General features: G+C 44.0%; 3 protein-coding genes across 7 annotated transcripts in view; 2 read left to right on the forward strand and 1 right to left on the reverse strand.

Moving 5' to 3' along the window:
• Positions 1 to 4871, forward strand: RT1-M6-1 (RT1 class I, locus M6, gene 1). Of its 3 annotated transcripts, none has more exons than XM_087598054.1 (6): positions 1 to 1168; positions 1403 to 1675; positions 1858 to 2133; positions 2718 to 2993; positions 3115 to 3222; positions 4471 to 4871. In XM_087598054.1, the coding sequence occupies exons 1-6, from the start codon at positions 1084 to 1086 to the stop codon at positions 4512 to 4514; spliced, it is 1062 nt and encodes a 353-aa protein (XP_087454180.1). In that variant the 5' UTR covers positions 1 to 1083; the 3' UTR covers positions 4515 to 4871. The 3 variants fall into 3 exon arrangements, with proteins under 3 accessions (XP_087454180.1, XP_087454181.1, NP_001008852.1); XM_087598055.1 differs by having other exon boundaries at positions 1903 to 2133; NM_001008852.1 differs by lacking the exon at positions 4471 to 4871 and adding an exon at positions 3963 to 4000 and having other exon boundaries at positions 1084 to 1168; positions 1921 to 2133.
• The window catches only part of Znrd1as1 (ZNRD1 antisense RNA 1), a 26001-nt gene continuing 10334 nt past the window's right edge, over positions 3504 to 19170 (reverse strand). Inside the window, exons 3-4 of the mRNA XM_087598101.1 lie at positions 4508 to 4586; positions 3504 to 3701 (exon numbers count right to left, since the gene is read on the reverse strand). Coding sequence (XP_087454227.1) covers positions 3601 to 3701; positions 4508 to 4586 — 180 coding nt within the window. The 3' untranslated portion in view covers positions 3504 to 3600. The remainder of the gene's footprint in view (positions 3702 to 4507; positions 4587 to 19170) is intronic.
• The window catches only part of RT1-M6-2 (RT1 class I, locus M6, gene 2), a 4143-nt gene continuing 2605 nt past the window's right edge, over positions 17633 to 19170 (forward strand). The window contains exons 1-3 of one of the 3 annotated variants that reach the window (XM_087597894.1): positions 17633 to 18065; positions 18297 to 18569; positions 18756 to 19031. In XM_087597894.1, the coding sequence (XP_087454020.1) occupies positions 17633 to 18065; positions 18297 to 18569; positions 18756 to 19031 (982 nt within the window). 3 annotated transcript variants of the gene reach the window in all.

Raw genomic sequence — 19170 nt, forward strand, 5'->3', positions numbered from 1 at the left:
TGCTCACTGCCCCCTCCCAGTCAACCCCCTCTCACAACCCTTCCTCTGTTCCCTCTCCTCTTCTCTGAGCAACAGTCCCCACCCCACCCCCATCCTGCCCTGCTACATCAACTCTTTGCAGGGCTAGGTGCATCCTCTCCCACTGAGGCCAGACAGGGCAGCCCAGCTAGAAGAACAAATCCCACCAAGCTGCAAACCTGCTTGTGTCCTACCGTGTATTTACTATCTCTTAATCACATTCTTATACTGTCCAAGGCCATCTTCAGCACTACAGGGTAAACTGAGGAAGGCAGCAAGGGTAGAGTCTGTGATTGGGGTTGGTGTTGGTAGCAGTAGTTGGTTCCTGGCCCCTGAAGTCCCTCTCCCCGGGCCAAGAATTCTGAACTCTTTAAACTTTTAGGGGGCTGGGAGGAAAAAAAAAGAGAAAACTCTCTCTCTCTCCCTCTCCCTCTCTCTCTCTCTCTCTCTCTCTCTCTCTCTCTCTCTCTCTCACACACACACACACACACACATCTTTTAAAAATGTCAGTGTCATGTAGTTTAAGCTGGCCTCAAACTCATGTCCAATCTCCTGCCATAGCACAGCCTCCTAAATGCTGGGATTACAGATGTCTACAACCAAGAACTGCTTAATTGTCAGTTTTTAACACGGCAAATGTCGTTAGATATAACCTACATAAAATTTTGAGGTCCTTGATCATGGGTAAGCACAAACAAGAGATCCTGAAAGCCAAACATTCAGAATCCAGGACTCAGAGAGGGCAGATGTGTCAAAGAGCACCCAGTATGTGAGGAAGCAGTTTTCATAAGTCCCCAGTCTGAGGTTTTGTCTTCCAAGTGTGGGTGGTAGGGAAGCCATGGGTTGAGAAGTCCCTTGTGGCACCTAAATTCCTTTTGGGTAGCTTACAAACTACGTCAGTTGTGCTGTCCTTCCATCTGGACTCGTGCTCTCACTCCCAGTCCGTGTAGCAATTTTGGAGAACCACCCACACTCACTGTGGTATCTCCCCACAGCCCACAGCGCTATAATCTCCACAGAGAGGAACATAGTCTCAGTCCCTCCAGAGTTTCCACACATCAAGGATGGGGGCTCCAGTGCTGCATGCTACCCTACTGCTGCTCTCAGCCTTCCTGGCTCTGACCCAAACCAAGAACCAGAGTTTTGCTGGTGAGTGTGGGTCTGGAGGGAAACAGCCTCTGCCTGGAGGAGCAAGAGCTATGGGAGCCAGTAGCACCAGGCAGGACCCGGGATGCTGCTCCTTCTCATCTCCAAACCAGACTCTCCAGTTCTCTTTTCTATTCCATGTTCGGAGCCCGGTGCTCTGAAGTCCTCCAGCCCACGCACCCACCGGAGATCCCAGGAAGAGCTCGGGGTCTCACAGCTCTCTGGCTCTGTCTGCAGGTTCACACTTCATGCAGTATTTGGTAACCACCACCTCGTCTCAACCCGGTCTTCAAGATTCGCATGTCTGCATTGTTGGCCATGTGGACTACATGCCATTTATGCGCTTTGACAGTGATGGAGCTGCTCAGAGGATCCAGACGAGAGGGCCTTGGATGAAGCAGATGGGGCCTGAGTATTTGGAAATGGAGAGAAAGAATGCGGAGGGGTATTCACACAGGGCTCGAGAAAACCTGCGATTCGCAATCCAAGTCTATAACCAGAGCGATAAAGGTGAGTGGCCCCTTCACATCTCCATGGACCGACCTGACTTGCACAGGGTTCCAAACCCTAGGTTTAGATCCCACAGCCTCTGCAGAGGCCGGGAATCCAAGAGAATAGTGGACTGAGGGCTGGTTTCCAGTGTAGGTGAAAATTCCATGGGTGGGTGAGGCTGACTACGTGGCTGGTGGCAGTCTCTCACACCTTCCAGTGTTTAATCGGTTGCGACATGGGGCCAGACGGACGCCTCCTCCAAGCGCACTATAGCCATGCTTTTGACGGCCAACATTACATCAGCCTGAACTCGGACCTGACAACATGGAGTGTGGGAGACAGCACAGCTCAGATCACCAAGCGACGGTGGGAGGCAGATGGTGTAGCAGAGGCCTTGAGTCACTTCTTGAAAGTCTCTTGTGTTGAACACCTGCAGAAGCACTTGGAGACAGGGAAGGAGACTCTACAGCGCTCAGGTATCAGGGCCTGAAAAGTAACTCCCCTATCTGCACTCAGAGCAGGGAGCACACTTCCAAGGAGAAAGGAAAATGGGACCAGCTGTAATACTCCCACTCTCTTTTGCTTTCAGAGGGGGAAGGGAGCTCCTGGTTTTCCTGAGCCAACACCAGATAGTGACTGTCCCAGGGCTCATACTTCTTTCAGGACAGTTTTGTGTCTCTCAGGAGGATAGGATAGAAGATTCCTGAAATAATAGTCACTCCCTTCAACTTGCAGCCCTTTGTGAACTATGGCCTCCTATGTGCTCGGTCTGTGCTTACACCTAATATCTCTGGGGTCTGATCAGTCGTGCTGAGCCTCTATACCCTCTACCCAGATATCCTCTTTTCATGGTTAACAACGTGGGAGATTTCTACTTTGGACTGCCTTGGTATAATGTTAGAAATTTCCAAGGAATAGATCACACTGTTGCCTGAGTATGGGCTACTTTTGGGGTTTTCATCCCTTCTCACCTTGATCCCCTTGCCCATTGCCAAGACAGGGACTGCTTAAATCCCCAGCCACAATGTTCAATGCTTGAATTTTCCAAATTTTTCTTCAGATCCCCCAAAGGCACATGTGACCCTTCACCCCAGACCTGAAGGTGATGTCACCCTGAGGTGCTGGGCCCTGGGCTTCTACCCTGCTGACATCACCCTGACCTGGCAGTTGAATGGGGAGGACCTGACCCAGGACATGGAGCTTGTGGAGACCAGGCCTGCAGGGGATGGAACCTTCCAGAAGTGGGCATCTGTGGTGGTGCCTAATGGGGAGGAGCAGAAGTACACATGCCTTGTGGAGCATGAGGGGCTGCCTGAGCCCCTCACACTGAGATGGAGTAAGGAAACGTTTGAACACAGAGCCTGTTATCAAGGAGAGACTCCTGAGTAAGGTCTCTGCTAGGAACTGGGGTTAGGCCCCCTCAACTCCTCCCTCTCTTCCCCTTTCTCTCTTCCTAGAACCAGCAACTTGGCCTGTGGTTGGAATAACTGTTGGTGTAGTTCTCCTTGGGTTTGTCATCATTGGAGCTCTGATTGCCATTGTGACCATGAGGAAGAAGAGAGCAGGTAAGGAAGGCATTGTGTCTGAGGATTTTCATAGATTTGAAGCCCTACATGGAAATGTGTTCATAGCCCATTTTATTACACTGAGACACCTCTATGAATGAGTGCTTGCCCAAACTAGGGCTCTGTGTAGCATCTTTTGTTGATGTTGAGACAGGATCTCTCTACATAAACCCTGGCTGTCCTGGAGCTGACTATGTAGACCAGGCTGCTCTCAAACTCTGAGATTCACCTGCCTCTGCCTCCCGAGTACTAGCATTAAAGCTGTGTGCCACCATGTCTGGCTGCACTATCCCTTCTTTAAAGTCCAGGGCTCTGGGAGTTCCTCTAGGACATCTTCATCCTGTATCCATATCAGTCATTCTCTTGCCCTGTGTGGAGTTACTCAGATGGCTTTCTCAGGAATGAAGCTTTCATCATTCTATATCTACCTTGTACCGCTTGTCCCAGCTCTTGTGTCTCTTCACACACTATGGCACCACCTAGGAAGAGTATAGAAAGGTACCAGAGAGCTTTGTCACTTTCCCAAGCATTTCTACAACTGCATCCCACATGACTTCTCAGTTGCACCAGCTGAATGACCACATGCTGGTTCATGGTCCAGCATGTGATGCTAAGAAAAAGCTGTAGAGAATGAATTTGGCAAGGTTGACATTGGCACAGCTTCCATGACAACTGTCCCAGCCACAGAGACCAGTGCCAAGGTTTTGGTAGGGTCATCAGTGATCCCTCTGCCTGGGTAGACCCTGTGGATCCTGTGGACCTTATGGATCCAGTGTGAGACCTGATGTTGATGGTTTTGTCCTTTTGTTCTCGCTTTCTCCTGTTCTTCCCTTTATCCTTGGACCCCAGCCCTCCAATATCATATATTCAATTCCTTTCTTTTTTAAATGATAAGAATTTGGATTCTATTATTTGTACCTCAAAGTAAAACATCATCTTGGGGACCTTTCAGAAAGCGGCCAATTAGAGATTCTCTTTAAGTAATTGCTTCCTCTCATCGGAGAGATGACAACATGTATCCATCAATATGGCAACTCCCTCCCTTTTCTTTCTCGGCTGCCCCTGACTCCCACTACCACTGCTGCCCAAATGTAATGCCCATATAAAATCAGTTTCCATCACAGATACTGTTCTTACCACTAACATCCACTAGTTCCAAAATACCAAAGACTTTCTAGATCCTCCATTTAGACTATTAGCTATGTAGCCTAGGACTCATTCTGCCTTTTTCTATTTGTTTGTTAATAGGATCCCACTCTGTAGCCCAGGCTGGCTTGGAACTTACTATGTAGATGTAATGATGAACCTTCATTGTCAACTTGACTGGATTTTGAGTCTCCTGCGAGATGTAATTCTGGTCTCATCTGTAAGAGTGTTTCCAGAGATTAATTAAGGATGCAAGACCTCCCCATGTGAGTGACATCATGCCTTGGGTTGGGGCCCAAGGATCAAAGAACAAGACAAAGCCAGATAAGAGGATCTCTATTCTCTGCCTCCTCATCTACTTAAGTCTGAGGAATCCCAGCTACATCCTCCTGCTGCAGTGTACTCCTCCATGCCTTGTGCCGAGATGGACTGGACTGTCGGTGAGCACCGACACTGGACCCTCTTCAACCATGAGTCATAATAAATTTCTTCCTTTAACTTGATCCTGTTGGGTATTGTGTCACAACAATGAAGAGAGTAGCACAAATCCATGTAAGAGCCTCTGCAGTCCTTCTTTCCTTGTTCTGGGGTGCTAGGAAGAGACATGTGAGCCTCCATACCTGGCAGCCAGAAGTACTTACGTAAGGTACCATAAGTGAGGCCTAACCCATCTTTGTCTACATCCTTGCAGCTCTGGGATCTGAACACCAGTGGCCTCTTCACCCACTTGGTAATACAGAGAATCTCGACTCTTCACCATACTTCCTAAGTCTTTTGTTTCTGTTTGTGGTTTTTGGTTTTTTGTTTGAAAACAGAGTCTCACTATGTATCCTTGACAACCTGGAACTGGAAGTACAATAAAGTTTACCTTGCACTCAGAGAGGTCTTATTATACGAGATACTTGGGATTAAAGGCCTGTGCCACCAAGCCTGGCTTCTTTCTGAATCCTGTTGAAATGGTCAGGGGACTTCTGTGCACTGGAAAGTCTGGGACTCTCTCCCTGGTCTACAGGCCTTCTAGACACATCCCCTGATGTGTAAGATCTGTTACAGAAGTGTGCTCTGATGAGATCCCTGAACACAGGAAGGGCCAGAGTGCAGTCCTGTTCTCTTTCCCATTGCAATTAATCATTTGTTTGGTGATTTTATTTTTCTCCAAGGTTTCAAATTCTGTTTACCATCACCACCTAAACAAATCTCTCCAGCTCAAACAAGGCTGCCCAACCTCACCAGACTTATCTGTCTCAGTTGTCATCCTGGTTCCTTCGTGTGCATCTTCCCGTCTGCACACAAATCCATTCTGCTACTTGTAAAGTCCTAAACTTTTGGTACCATGTTTACTTATTTTATAGTCCTGATTTAATCCAGTAAGAAACACTGTAATGCTCATGTCTTAAATGAACCCCAAATTCAATGTCTTTGCACTCTCTTTTCCTGCTCACATCTTAGGTCAAAGGAATAGGTTTTCTTTGACTACATGATTTTCCAATTGCTCGATTCCCACAAATTCATTGTTCCTCATCAGAGTGATCCTTCGTTTTGTTTCATTTATTACTTGTTTTTTTAAAACAACCTATGAAGCTGAACTGTAGTCTTATGTGTCTGTTTCACAGTTCCTGTGTTTTCTAGGGATGCACTGCAACATCTGGCTCTCGGGTTTTTTGTTGTTGAATTATTTATTCTTTGTAACCATTAATCCTCTTCCAGATGTATAGCTGGTAAAGATTTCTTCCATTCCTTAAACTGTCTGTTTACTTTCTGATGGTTTACTTTGCTGGGCAGAAGCCTTTTATTTTCATGCAGTCTCATTTGTGACCTCTTGGTACTATCTCTCTCCTGAGCTTCCTTCCCTAGAAGCCCTGGTCGATGCATAAGTGAAAAGGGTTTTCATCTAGCAGATTTCAAGTTTTCATGTTCATGTTCTTTGAGTTCATTTTTCTCCAGGGTAAGAGATAGGGAATGTAGTTTTGTTCTTCTACATGGAGATATCAAGTTTTCCCAACACCATTTGTTGAATGGGTTTGTTTCCCCCTCACCCTCAATCCGAATATATGTTGTGATTGAAAATAAGATAGCTGTAGGTAAGGTTTTTTTTGCAGTGATCAGAGAGCCAAAGATATTACACCATGCAACAGACCTTGCACAAGAGATTTATTGGCAGTGTAGAAAAGGTTGCCTCTGAGTGGGAATAAGAGAAGGAGAGAAGAGAAGAGAAGAATAGAGAGGAGAAGAGGAGATAGATAGATAGATAGATAGATAGATAGATAGATAGATAGATAGATAGATAGATAGATAGATAGAACACTGACATTTTGACTTCATAGGGAGATATGAATCATGCACATATGTGACCATGGCCACAGTGGAAACCTGTTGCATTAGACATTGGGATAACACTGATGCTGGCTAATAGGGTGGGGAAGAGGAGAGCACCTAGTTTGGGAAGGTGGTTATAACACTGTACCTATAGATTATATCTGAGTTCTCTGTTCCATTCTTTTGGTCTCTGTTCACTTTTGTGCCAGTACCGTGCCCTATTTATTATTTCTTCTTCTTCTTCTTCTTCTTCTTCTTCTTCTTCTTCTTCTTCTTCTTCTTCTTCTTCTTCTTCTTCTTCTTCTTCTTCTTCTTCTTCTTCTTCTACCATGTCTTCTCTGCAATGGAATTTGAAATCAGGATTTTAAAACTCCTGGTATTGCTCTTTCTGCTAAGAACTACTTTGGCTATTAGGAGTTTTTCTATATCCATATATTTCGAATTTTTCTAGATCTTTAAAGAATGCCATGGGGAATTATGTTGAATATCTAGGTTAATTTCAGGACTCTAGCTATATTTGTCATAATGACTTTACCTATTCATGAGCGTAGGAGGCTTTTTTTTAATGTCTTCTAATTCCGTTTGTTTGTTTGTTTGTGGTTTGATTTGGTTTGGTTTTTGAGACAAGGTCTGACTATGTAGGCCTTGCTGGCCTGACACTCACTATGTAAATCAGGCTGGCCCAACATTGCATTCTTCTGATTGTTGACTGTTGGATTAGAGGTGCCATCATGCCTAGCCTTAGTTGGTATTTTAAAGCTTTATTGTAGATCTTTAACCCCCTTGAGTGTATTCCTAGATAGTCTAGTTTTATGTTTTGTTTTTTTTTTTGGGAGCAATTATGTCCGGAATTGTTTGTCATACATGTTGTTGGCGTACTGAAAAGCTGCTGGCTTTTTTATAGGGCTTTATGTCCTATCACTTCGGTGAAATTATTTCAGATTTCAAACACATGTTCATGTCACTTACAAATAACGATCATTTGACTCATTTACTTCCACGTTTCCCTTTTCTTCCCTCGCTGTTCTTGATTAAGACATCAAGAACTAGGCTGAATAGTAGTAGAGAGAACAGACACTCTTTGTCTCATCTTGAGTTTCTCCCGCTTAGAATCATGCTGGCTAGAGTTTTCTTACATATAGCATTATTGCATTGAAATAAACTTTTATCTCTAGTTTCTCTAAGGTTTAAATTCAATATAATATGTTTCACACTGTCCCAGTTTTCTGCATCTATTGGTGGGATCCTGTGATTTCTGACTTTGCATCTGTTTATTTGCCATATCATATTTATTGGCTGACAAATGTTGAGCCGTCCTGGTATCCTTCAATGAGGAGAATTTGGTCACGGTACATAACATTCTAATGTGCTGTTGACTTTTGTTTGCAAATATTGTATTGAAAATGTTCACATGAGGGCTGGAGAGATGGCTCAGCGGTTAAGAGCACCCGACTACTCTTCCAGAGGTCCTGAGTTCAATTCCCAGCAACCACATGGTGGCTCACAACCATCTGTAAGAGATCTGATGCCCTCTTCTGGTGTGCCTGAAGACATCTACAGTGTACTCATATATAATAAATGAATAAATCTTTAAAAAAATAAAATGTTCACATGCATGCTTAGCATGGAAATGGACTATAATTTTCTGTTTCTCTTATTTAGTTTTGATATGGCTGGTCTTACAAAATGCTTTTGGTAGTATTGTTTCCCTGTCTATTTTATGGGATTTGAGATACCTTGGTGTTCATTTATCTTTGCATGTAGAGGTCAACAGTGAGTCCATATGTTCTTGTACACACCTACACACGATTTTGGAGTCCACGTCATTGCTTCAAAAACACTGCTCCTAAAATGTCTGTTTATGTTGTTTATTTTCTCTTAGTTTAGTATGCGTGAAAGACATGTCTATAAAATTGTCCGTTTCTTTCTAGATTTTTCAAGTTGACTATAAAGTACTACTTAATGATACTCTGAATTTTGGTAATATCTGATTTAATGGTCCATATTGTCTTAGTTTGGGTTTTATTGATGTGAAGACACAACATAACCCAGGCTATGCTTATAAAGGACAACATTTAATTGGGACTGGCTTATAGTTTCAAAGGTTTAGTCCACTATCATCATGGTGGGAAGCATGGCAGTGTGCAGGCAGACATATTGTTGGAGGAAGCGAGAGGTCTACGCTTTGATCCAAAAGCAAGAGGAGGCTCTGATCCCACACTAGGCAGAGCTTGAGTGTAGCAGACTCAAAGCCTGCCTTCACCATGACATACTTCCTCTAACAAGGCCACATCTCCAAAAAGACCATACTTCCTAATAGTGCAACTTCCTATGGTCAAGCATTGAGACACATGATCTATGGGGGGTCAAACCTGTAAAAACCACCACATGCATATATGAGTCCCACTATGTAGTCCAGGCTGGCTTAGAACTATGCAGTCCCAGGCTGGACTTGACGTTGAACTTCCAGCGATGATCTTTATCTCTACCTGTTGCATATATAGGTGTTTGTCCCTATGCCCACCCTTCTTCATTGTAGGTTTAAACTATAATAGAATGGAAATGGAACAAAGCTACAGGATTAGGCTCGTTTGGATGAGCAATGACAAAATCCTGCACATATGGCTCCAAACACATGAAATGTTTGCTTTTTCTTTTTTTTCTTAAAGTCTAATTTTAAGAGCCAGATGATGATTATGCATGCCAGAGGCAGAAGCAGTGAAAACTCTTGAGTTTGAGGCCCTGACTGATCTACAGAGTGAGTTCCAGGACAGCCAGGGCTACAAAGTCTGTCTGGCTTCACACCCTATCTGTATATCAAAGCTCAGGATATTGGACAGATCCAGGTGGAGGCTGGCTCTCCTGTGACTGACAATCCAGTTCCTTCAGAGCCTACTGTATTAGGCTTTCTCAGTGGAGTAGCAGCTTGTCACATCAGGGCCAAGGAATGCCACAGAGAACACACCACGAAGTAGGCCTCACACAGGAGATTCATTCGGGGTGTGGGGAGACCACCTCTGAACAGGTGCAAGAGAGAGAGGTGTGGTGATGATCGTGGGACGGGCTTTTATAAAGAGTATGAAACTCATGCCAACAATGGAAATGTATTTCTGAATTAGTGAAGGAGGACTGGGGGTAGACTTGGTTCCTAGAGTTACTTCCTCTTGTTTATTATAAAATGTGAGGAAATAGGAAGGGGGGACTGGTGAAGCAGGAATGGGAGGGATGTGCTTCCTGCTGTCTGGGTGCACGGACATCGTGGTGGACACAGTAAAGCTGGGGTGCTAGCTAAGTTCTGGAAGAGCAGGATGTTTCACTGGCTGACCAGGCTCTGCAGGACCATCTGGAGCTAAGGAGTGCAGGCAGCATCTGTGAATCAGGGCCACCTGGGACTAATGGCTTTGAAGCTCTCTACAACACAGATTTTGAAGGAACACCTGGAGCTGGTGGGTTGCTGGAACAAATAGATATTAGGTTAAGGAGTTTAAGGGGAAATTTTTTACTTAGTTGTTCATTTGAAAATTCGAGGCCCCTTGTCTTGATAGTTGGGGGAGGGTGTCCCAAGACCAGGGAAAGGAGAAGATCACACCCTCAGGAACGAGCAGAAAGGCAGGTGGGGAAACAGGCTGTTACTGAGAATACTCATCTACAGTCCTTTGACCTGTGAAGGGTGGATTTAAGTTGATTCTCTGAAGCATGCAAGAAGTTTTCAGGTTTACAAAGAGATGAGTTTTAGACATGTTACCTGTGTGTAATCTGTACTGAACTTCCCATTGTAGAAAAGGCAGTGGACTCATGCCTTTGAGTCGTAGTGAAAGCTTGGGGGCCTAAAACTGATTTGGAGTTAAAAGCATGAACTCTTTTCTCCATCCAGTAAGACTGAGTGTATATAGATTAGACAGATGTTTTATAGCACAATGAAAAGCACTTTTAAGACTGCACTTAGATCAACCAAAGGAAATTTTAAATCTGAACTTTTTTTTTAATATTTTCTTTTATTAACTTGAGCATTTCTTATATACATTTCGAGTGTTATTCCCTTTCCCGGTATCCGGGCAAACATCCCCCTCCCCCCTCCCCTTCCTTATGGGTGTTCCCCTCCCAGCCCTCCCCCCATTGCCGCCCTCCCCCCACCAGTCTAGTTCACTGGGGGTTCAGTCTTAGCAGGACCCAGGGCTTCCCCTTCCACTGGTGCTCTTACTAGGATATTCATTGCTACCTATGAGGTCAGAGTCCAGGGTCAGTCCATGTATAGTCTTTAGTTAGTGGCCTAGTCCCTGGAAGCTCTGGTTGCTTGGCATTGTTGTACATATGGGGTCTCGAGCCCCTTCAAGCTCTTCCAGATCTTTCTCTGATTCCTTCAACGGGGGTTCTATTCTCAGTTCAGTGGTATGCTGTTGGTATTCGCCTCTGTATTTGCTGTATTCTGGCTGTGTCTCTCAGGAGCGATCTACATCCGGCTCCTGTCGGTCTGCACTTCTTTGCTTCATCCATCTTGTCTAATTGGGTGGCTGTATATGTATGGGCCACATGTGGGGCAGGCTCTGAATGGGTGTTCCTTCAGTCTCTGTTTTAATCTTTGCCTCTCTCTTCCCTGCCAAGGGTATTCTTGTTCCCCTTTTAAAGAAGGAGTGAAGCATTCACGTTTTGATCATCTGTCTTGAGTTTCATTTGTTCTAGGCATCTAGGGTAATTCAAGCATTTGGGCTTATAGCCACTTATCAATGAGTGCATACCATGTATGTCTTTCTGTGATTGGGTTAGTTCACTCAGGATGATGTTTTCCAGTTCCAACCATTTGCCTACGAATTTCATAAAGTCGTTGTTTTTGATAGCTGAGTAATATTCCATTGTGTAGATGTACCACATTTTTTGTATCCATTCCTCTGTTGAAGGGCATCTGTGTTCTTTCCAGCTTCTGGCTATTATAAATAAGGCTTCAATGAACATAGTGGAGCACGTGTCTTTTTTATATGTTGGGGCATCTTTTGGGTATATGCCCAAGAGAGGTATAGCTGGATCCTCAGGCAGTTCAATGTCCAATTTTCTGAGGATCCTCCAGACTGATTTCCAGAATGGTTGTACCAGTTTGCAATCCCACCAACAATGGAGGAGTGTTCCTCTTTCTCCGCATCCTCGCCAGCATCTGCTGTCCCCTGAGTTTTTGATCTTAGCCATTCTCACTGGTGTGAGGTGAAATCTCAGGGTTGTTTTGATTTGCATTTCCCTTATGACTAAAGATGTTGAACATTTCTTTAGGTGTTTCTCAGCCATTCGGCATTCCTCAGCTGTGAATTCTTTGTTTAGCTCTGAACCCCATTTTTTAATAGGGTTATTTGTTTCCCTGCGGTCTAACTTCTTGAGTTCTTTGTATATTTTGGATATAAGGCCTCTATCTGTTGTAGGATTGGTAAAGATCTTTTCCCAATCTGTTGGTTGCCGTTTTGTCCTAACCACAGTGTCCTTTGCCTTACAGAAGCTTTGCAGTTTTATGAGATCCCATTTGTCGATTCTTGATCTTAGAGCATAAGTCATTGGTGTTTTGTTCAGGAATTTTTTTCCAGTGCCCATGTGTTCCAGATGCTTCCCTAGTTTTTCTTCTATTAGTTTGAGTGTGTCTGGTTTGATGTGGAGGTCCTTGATCCACTTGGACTTAAGCTTTGTACAGGGTGATAAGCATGGATCGATCTGCATTCTTCTACATGTTGACCTCCAGTTGAACCAGCACCATTTGCTGAAAATGCTATCTTTTTTCCATTGGATGGTTTTGGCTCCTTTGTCAAAAATCAAGTGACCATAGGTATGTGGGTTCATTTCTGGGTCTTCAATTCTATTCCATTGGTCTATCTGTCTGTCTCTGTACCAATACCATGCAGTTTTTATCACTATTGCTCTGTAATACTGCTTGAGTTCAGGGATAGTGATTCCCCCTGAAGTCCTTTTATTGTTGAGGATAGCTTTAGCTATCCTGGGTTTTTTGCTATTCCAGATGAATTTGCAAATTGTTCTGTCTAACTCTTTGAAGAATTGGATTGGTATTTTGATGGGGATTGCATTGAATCTGTAGATCGCTTTTGGTAAAATGGCCATTTTTACTATATTAATCCTGCCAATCCATGAGCATGGGAGATCTTTCCATCTTCTGAGGTCTTCTTCAATTTCCTTCTTCAGTGTCTTGAAGTTCTTATTGTACAGATCTTTTACTTGCTTGGTTAAAGTCACTTTATATTATTTGGGTCTATTATGAAGGGTGTCGTTTCTCTAATTTCTGTCTCGGCTTGTTTCTCTTTTGTGTAGAGGAAGGCTACTGATTTATTTGAGTTAATTTTATACCCAGCCACTTTGCTGAAGTTGTTTATCAGCTTTAGTAGTTCTCTGGTGGAACTTTTGGGATCACTTAAATATACTATCATATCATCTGCAAATAGTGATATTTTGACTTCTTCTTTTCCGATCTGTATCCCCTTGACCTCCTTTTGTTGTCTGATTGCTGTGGCTAGAGCTTCAAGAACTATATTGAATAAGTAGGGAGAGAGTGGGCAGCCTTGTCTAGTCCCTGATTTTAGTGGGATTGCTTCAAGTTTCTCTCCATTTAGTTTAATGTTAGCAACTGGTTTGCTGTATATGGCTTTTACTATGTTTAGGTATGGGCCTTGAATTCCTATTCTTTCTAGGACTGTTATCATGAAGGGGTGTTGAATTTTGTCAAATGCTTTCTCAGCATCTAATGAAATGATCATGTGGTTCTGTTCTTTCAGTTTGTTTATATAATGGATCACGTTGATGGTTTTCCGTATATTAAACCATCCCTGCATGCCTGGGATGAAGCCTACTTGATCATGGTGGATGATTGTTTTGATGTGCTCTTGAATTCGGTTTGTCAGAATTTTGTTGAGTATTTTTGCGTCGATATTCATAAGGGAAATTGGTCTGAAGTTCTCTTTCTTTGTTGTGTCTTTGTGTGGTTTAGGTATAAGAGTAATTGTGGCTTCGTAGAAGGTATTCGTAGTGATCCATCTGTTTCAATTTTGTGGAATAGTTTGGATAATATTGGTATGAGGTCTTCTATGAAGGTTTGATAGAATTCTGCACTAAACCCATCTGGACCTGGGCTCTTTTTGGTTGGGAGACCTTTAATGACTGCTTCTATTTCCTTAGGAGTTATGGGGTTGTTTAACTGGTTTATCTGTTCCTGATTTAACTTCGGTACCTGGTAGCTGTCTAGGAAATTGTCCATTTCCTGAAGATTTTCAAGTTTTGTTGAATATAGGTTTTTATAGTAAGATCTGATGATTTTTTGAATTTCCTCCGAATCTGTTGTTATGTCTCCCTTTTCATTTCTGATTTTGTTAATTTGGACGCACTCTCTGTGTCCTCTCGTTAGTCTGGCTAAGGGTTTATCTATCTTGTTGATTTTCTCAAAGAACCAACTTTCGGTTCTGTTGATTCTTTCTATGGTCCTTTTTGTTTCTACTTGGTTGATTTCAGCTCTGAGTTTGATTATTTCCTGACTTCTACTCCTCCTGGGTGTATTTGCTTCTTTTTGTTCTAGAGCTTTTAGGTGTGCTGTCAAGCTGCTGATATATGTTCTCTCCTGTTTCTTTCTGCAGGCACTCAGAGCTTTCATTGTATCCCATAAGTTTGGGTGTGTTGTACCTTCATTTTCATTAAATTCTAAGAAGTCTTTAATTTCTTTCTTTATTTCTTCCTTGACCAGGTTATCGTTGATAGAGCATTGTTCAACTTCCATGTATATGTGGGCGTTCTTCCCTTATTGTTATTGAAGACCAGCTTTAGGCCGTGGTGGTCTGATACCACGCATGGGATTATTTCTATCTTTCTGTATCTGTTGAGGCCTGTTTTATGACCAATTATATGGTCAATTTTGGATGAAGTACCATGAGGTGCTGAGAAGAATGTATATCCTTTTGCTTTAGGATAGAATGTTCTATAAATATCGGTTAAGTCCATTTGGTTCATGACTTCTTTCAGTCTGTCTACGTCTCTGTTTAATTTCTGTTTCCATGATCTGTCCATTGATGAGAGTGGGGTGTTGAAATCTCCTACTTTTATTGTGTGAGGTGCAATGTGTGTTTTGAGCTTTAGTAAGGTTTCTTTTATTTATGTAGGTGCCCTTGTATTTGGAGCATAGCTATTTAGGATTGAGAGTTCATCTTGGTGGATTTTTCCTTTGATGAATATGAAGTGTCCTTCCTTATCTTTTTTGATGACTTTTAGTTGAAAATTGATTTTATTCGATATTAGAATGGCTACTCCAGCTTTCTTCTTCAGACCATTTGCTTGGAAAGTTGTTTTCCAGCCTTTCACTCTGAGGTAGTGTCTGTCTTTGTCTCTGAGGTGTGTTTCCTGTAGGCAGCAGAATGAGAATGCAGGGTCCTCATTGTGTATCCAGTTTGTTAATCTATGTCTTTTTATTGGGGAGTTGAGACCATTGATATTGAGAGATATTAAGGAATAGTGATTATTGCTTCCTGTTATATTCATATGTGGATGTGAGGTTCTGTTTGTGTGCTTTTCTTCTCTTTGTTTTGTTGCCAAGACGATTAGTTTCTTGCTTCTTCTAGGGTGTAGCTTGCCTCCTTATGTTGGGCTTTACCATTTATTATCCTTTGTAGTGCTGGATTTGTAGAAAGATATTGTGTAAATTTGGTTTTGTCATGGAATATCTTGGTTTCTCCATCTATGTTAATTGAGAGTTTTGCAGGATATAGTAACCTGGGCTGACATTTGTGTTCTCTTAGGGTGTGTATGACATCTGTCCAGGATCTTCTGGCCTTCATAGTCTCTGGTGAGAAGTCTGGTGTGATTCTGATAGGTCTGCCTTTATATGTTATTTGACCTTTTTGCCTTACTGCTTTTAATACTTTCTTTATTTTGTGCATTTGGTGTTTTGACTATTATGTGACAGGAGGATTCTCTTTTCTGGTCCAATCTATTTGGAGTTCTGTAGGCTTCTTGTATGTTTATGGGCATCTCTTTCTTTAGGTGAGGGAAGTTTTCTTCTTTGATTTTGTTGAAGATATTTACTGGTCCTTTGAGCTGGGAGTCTTCACTCTCTTCTATATCTATTATCCTTAGGTTGATCTTCTCATTGAGTCCTGGATTTCCTGTATGTTTTGGACCAGTAGCTTTTTCCATTTTACATTATCTTTGACAGTTGTGTTGATGATTTCTATGGAATCTTCTGCTCCTGAGATTCTCTCTTCTATCTCTTGTATTCTGTTGGTGATGCTTGTATCTATAGCTCCTTGTCTCTTCCTTTGGTTTTCTATATCCAGGGTTGTTTTTCTGTGTTCTTTCTTCATTGCTTTTATTTCCATTTTTAATTCCTTCAACTGTTTGATTGTGTTTTCCTGGAATTCTTTCAGGAATTTTTGTGATTCCTCTCTATAGGCTTCTACTTGTTTACGTTTTCCTGCATTTCTCTAAGGGAGTTCTTCATGTCTTTCTTGAAGTCCTCCATCATCATGATCAAATATGATTTTAAATCTAGATCTTGCTTTTCTGGTGTGTTTGGATATTCATTGTTTGCTTTGGTGGGAGAATTGGGCTCCGATGATGCCATGTAGTCTTGGTTTCTGTTGCTTGGGTTCCTGCGCTTGCCTCTCACCATCAGATTATCTCTAGTGTTACTTTGTTCTGCTATTTCTGACAGTGGCTAGACTGTCCTATAGGCCTGTGTGTCAGGAGTGCTGTAGACCTGTTTTCCTGTTTTCTTTCAGCCAGTTATGGGAACAGAGTGTTCTGCTTTCGGGCATGTAGTTTTTCCTGTCTAGTGGTCTTCAGCTGTTCCTGTGGGCCTGTGTCCTGAGTTCACCAGGCAGGTGGCTTGGAGCAGAAAAGTTGGTCCTACCTGTGGTCTCGCGGTTCAAGTTTGCTCATGGGGTGTTGCTTTTGAGCTCTCTGTGAGGGCAGCAACCAGGAGGGCCTGCACTGCCTTTCTGGGAGCCCCCGTGCACCGGGGTCCCAGATGGCATTAGGTGTTTTCCTCTGGAGTCAGAAATGTGGGCAGAGTGTAGTCTCTTCTGGCTTCCCAGGCGTGTCTGTCTCTCTGAAGGTTTAGCTCTCCCTCCCACGGGATTTGGGTGCAGAGAACTGTTGATCCGGTCCCTTCAGGTCCTGGCTGTGTCTGGAGCACAGGGGACCTGCAGCTCCAGTGCCCCTATCTTCCAGTTCCCAAAGGCCTTATCTTTAATTTTTTTCTTATTCTCTTTATATCCTGCTCATTGCTCCCTCCCAGTCACCCCCTCTCACAACCCTTCCTCTGTTCCCTCTCCTCTTCTCTGAGCAACAGTCCCCAACCCACCCCCATCCTGCCCTGCTACATCAACTCTTTGCAGGGCTAGGTGCATCCTCTCCCACTGAGGCCAGACAGGGCAGCCCAGCTAGAAGAACAAATCCCACCAAGCTGCAAATCTGCTTGTGTCCTACCGTGTATTTACTATCTCTTTAATCACATTCTTATACTGTCCAAGGCCATCTTCAGCACTACAGGGTAAACTGAGGAAGGCAGCAAGGGTAGAGTCTGTGATTGGGGTTGGTGTTGGTAGCAGTAGTTGGTTCCTGGCCCTGAAGTCCCTCTCCTGGGGCCAAGAATTCTGAACTCTTTAAACTTTTAGGGGACTGGGAGGAAAGAAAAAGAGAAAACTCTCTCCCTCCCTCTCTCTCTCTCTCTCTCTCTCTCTCTCTCTCTCTCTCTCTCTCTCACACACACACACACACACACACACACACACACACAATTTTAAAAATGTCAGTGTCATGTAGTTTAAGCTGGCCTCAAACTCATGCCCAATCTCCTGCCATAGCACAGCCTCCTAAATGTTGGGATTACAGATGTGTAACAACAGGAACTGCTTAGCTGTCAGTTTTTAACACGGCAAATGTCGTTAGATATAACCTACATAATATTTTGAGGTCCTTGATCATGTGTAAGCACAAACAGATCCTAAATGCCAACCATTCAGAATCCAGGACTCAGAGAGGGCAGAAAGCAGTTTTTGAAGTCCAGTCTGAGGTTCTGTCTTCCAAGTGTGGGTGGTGGGGAAGCCATGGGTTGAGAAGTCCCTTGTGGCACCTAAATTCCTTTTGGGTAGCTTACAAACTATGTCAGTTGTGCTGTCCTTCCATCTGGACTCGTGCTCTCACTCCCACTCCGTGTAGGAATTTTGGAGAACCACCCACACTCACTGTGGTATCTCCCCACAGCCCACAGCGCTATAATCTCCACAGAGGAGCAAAGTCTCAGTCCCTCCAGAGTTTCCACACATCAAGGATGGGGGCTCCAGTGCTGCATGCCACCCTCCTGCTGCTCTCAGCCTTCCTGGCTCTGACCCAAACCAAGAACCAGAGTTTTGCTGGTGAGTGTGGGTCTGGAGGGAAACAGCCTCTGCCTGGAGGAGCAAGAGCTATGGGAGCACCAGGCAGGACCCGGGAAGCTGCTTCTTCTTCTCATCTCCAAGCCAGACTCTCCAGCTCTCTTCTCTATCCCCGGTTCGGAGCCCGGTGCTCTGAACTCCTCTCAGCCCACGCACCCACTGGAGATCCCAGGAAGAGCTCGGCGTTTCACAGCTCTCTGGTTCTGTCTGCAGGTTCACACTCCAGGCAGTATTTGGTAACCGCGACCACATCTCGACCGGGTCTTAGAGATCCCCATGTCTTCATTGTTGGCTATGTGGACTACATGCCATTTATGCGCTTTGACAGTGATGGAGTTGCTCAGAGGATCCAGGCAAGAGGACCTTGGGTGAAGCAGATGGGGCCTGAGTATTTGGAAATGGAGAGAAAGAATGCGGAGAGGTATTCACACAGGGCTCGAGAAAACCTGCGATTCGCAATCCAGGTCTATAACCAGAGCGATAAAGGTGAGTGGCCCCTTCACATCTCCAGGGAGTGAACTGAGTCGCACAGAGTTCCAAACCCTACATTTAGTCAGAGACTGTGGTATCTGTAGAGGCCGGGAACCCAAGAGAATAGTGGACCGAGGGCTGGTTTCCAGTGTAGGTGAAAATTCCATGGGTGGGTGAGGCTGACTATGTGGCTGGTGGCAGTCTCTCACACCTTCCAGTGTTTAATCGGTTGCGACATGGGGCCAGACGGACGCCTCCTCCAAGGGCATCATAGACATGCTTTTGACGGCCAACATTACATCAGCCTGAACTCGGACCTGACAACATGGAGTGTGGGAGACAGCACAGCTCAGATCACCAAGCGACGGTGGGAGGCAGATGGTGTAGCAGAGGCCTTCAGTCACTTCTTGAAAGTCTCTTGTGTTGAATGGCTGCAGAAGCACTTGGAGACAGGGAAGGAGACTCTACAGCGCTCAGGTATCAGGGCCTGAAAAGTAACTCCTCTATCTGCACTCAGAGCAGGGAGCATACTTCCAAGGAGAAAGGAAAATGGGACCAGCTGTAATACTCCCACTCTCTTTTGCTTCCAGAGGGGGAAGGGAGCTCCTGGTTTTCC

This window comes from Rattus norvegicus, chromosome 20 (assembly GCF_021556685.1).
Source record: "Rattus norvegicus strain SHRSP/BbbUtx chromosome 20, alternate assembly SHRSP_T2T, whole genome shotgun sequence".
Lineage (NCBI taxonomy): Eukaryota > Metazoa > Chordata > Mammalia > Rodentia > Muridae > Rattus > Rattus norvegicus.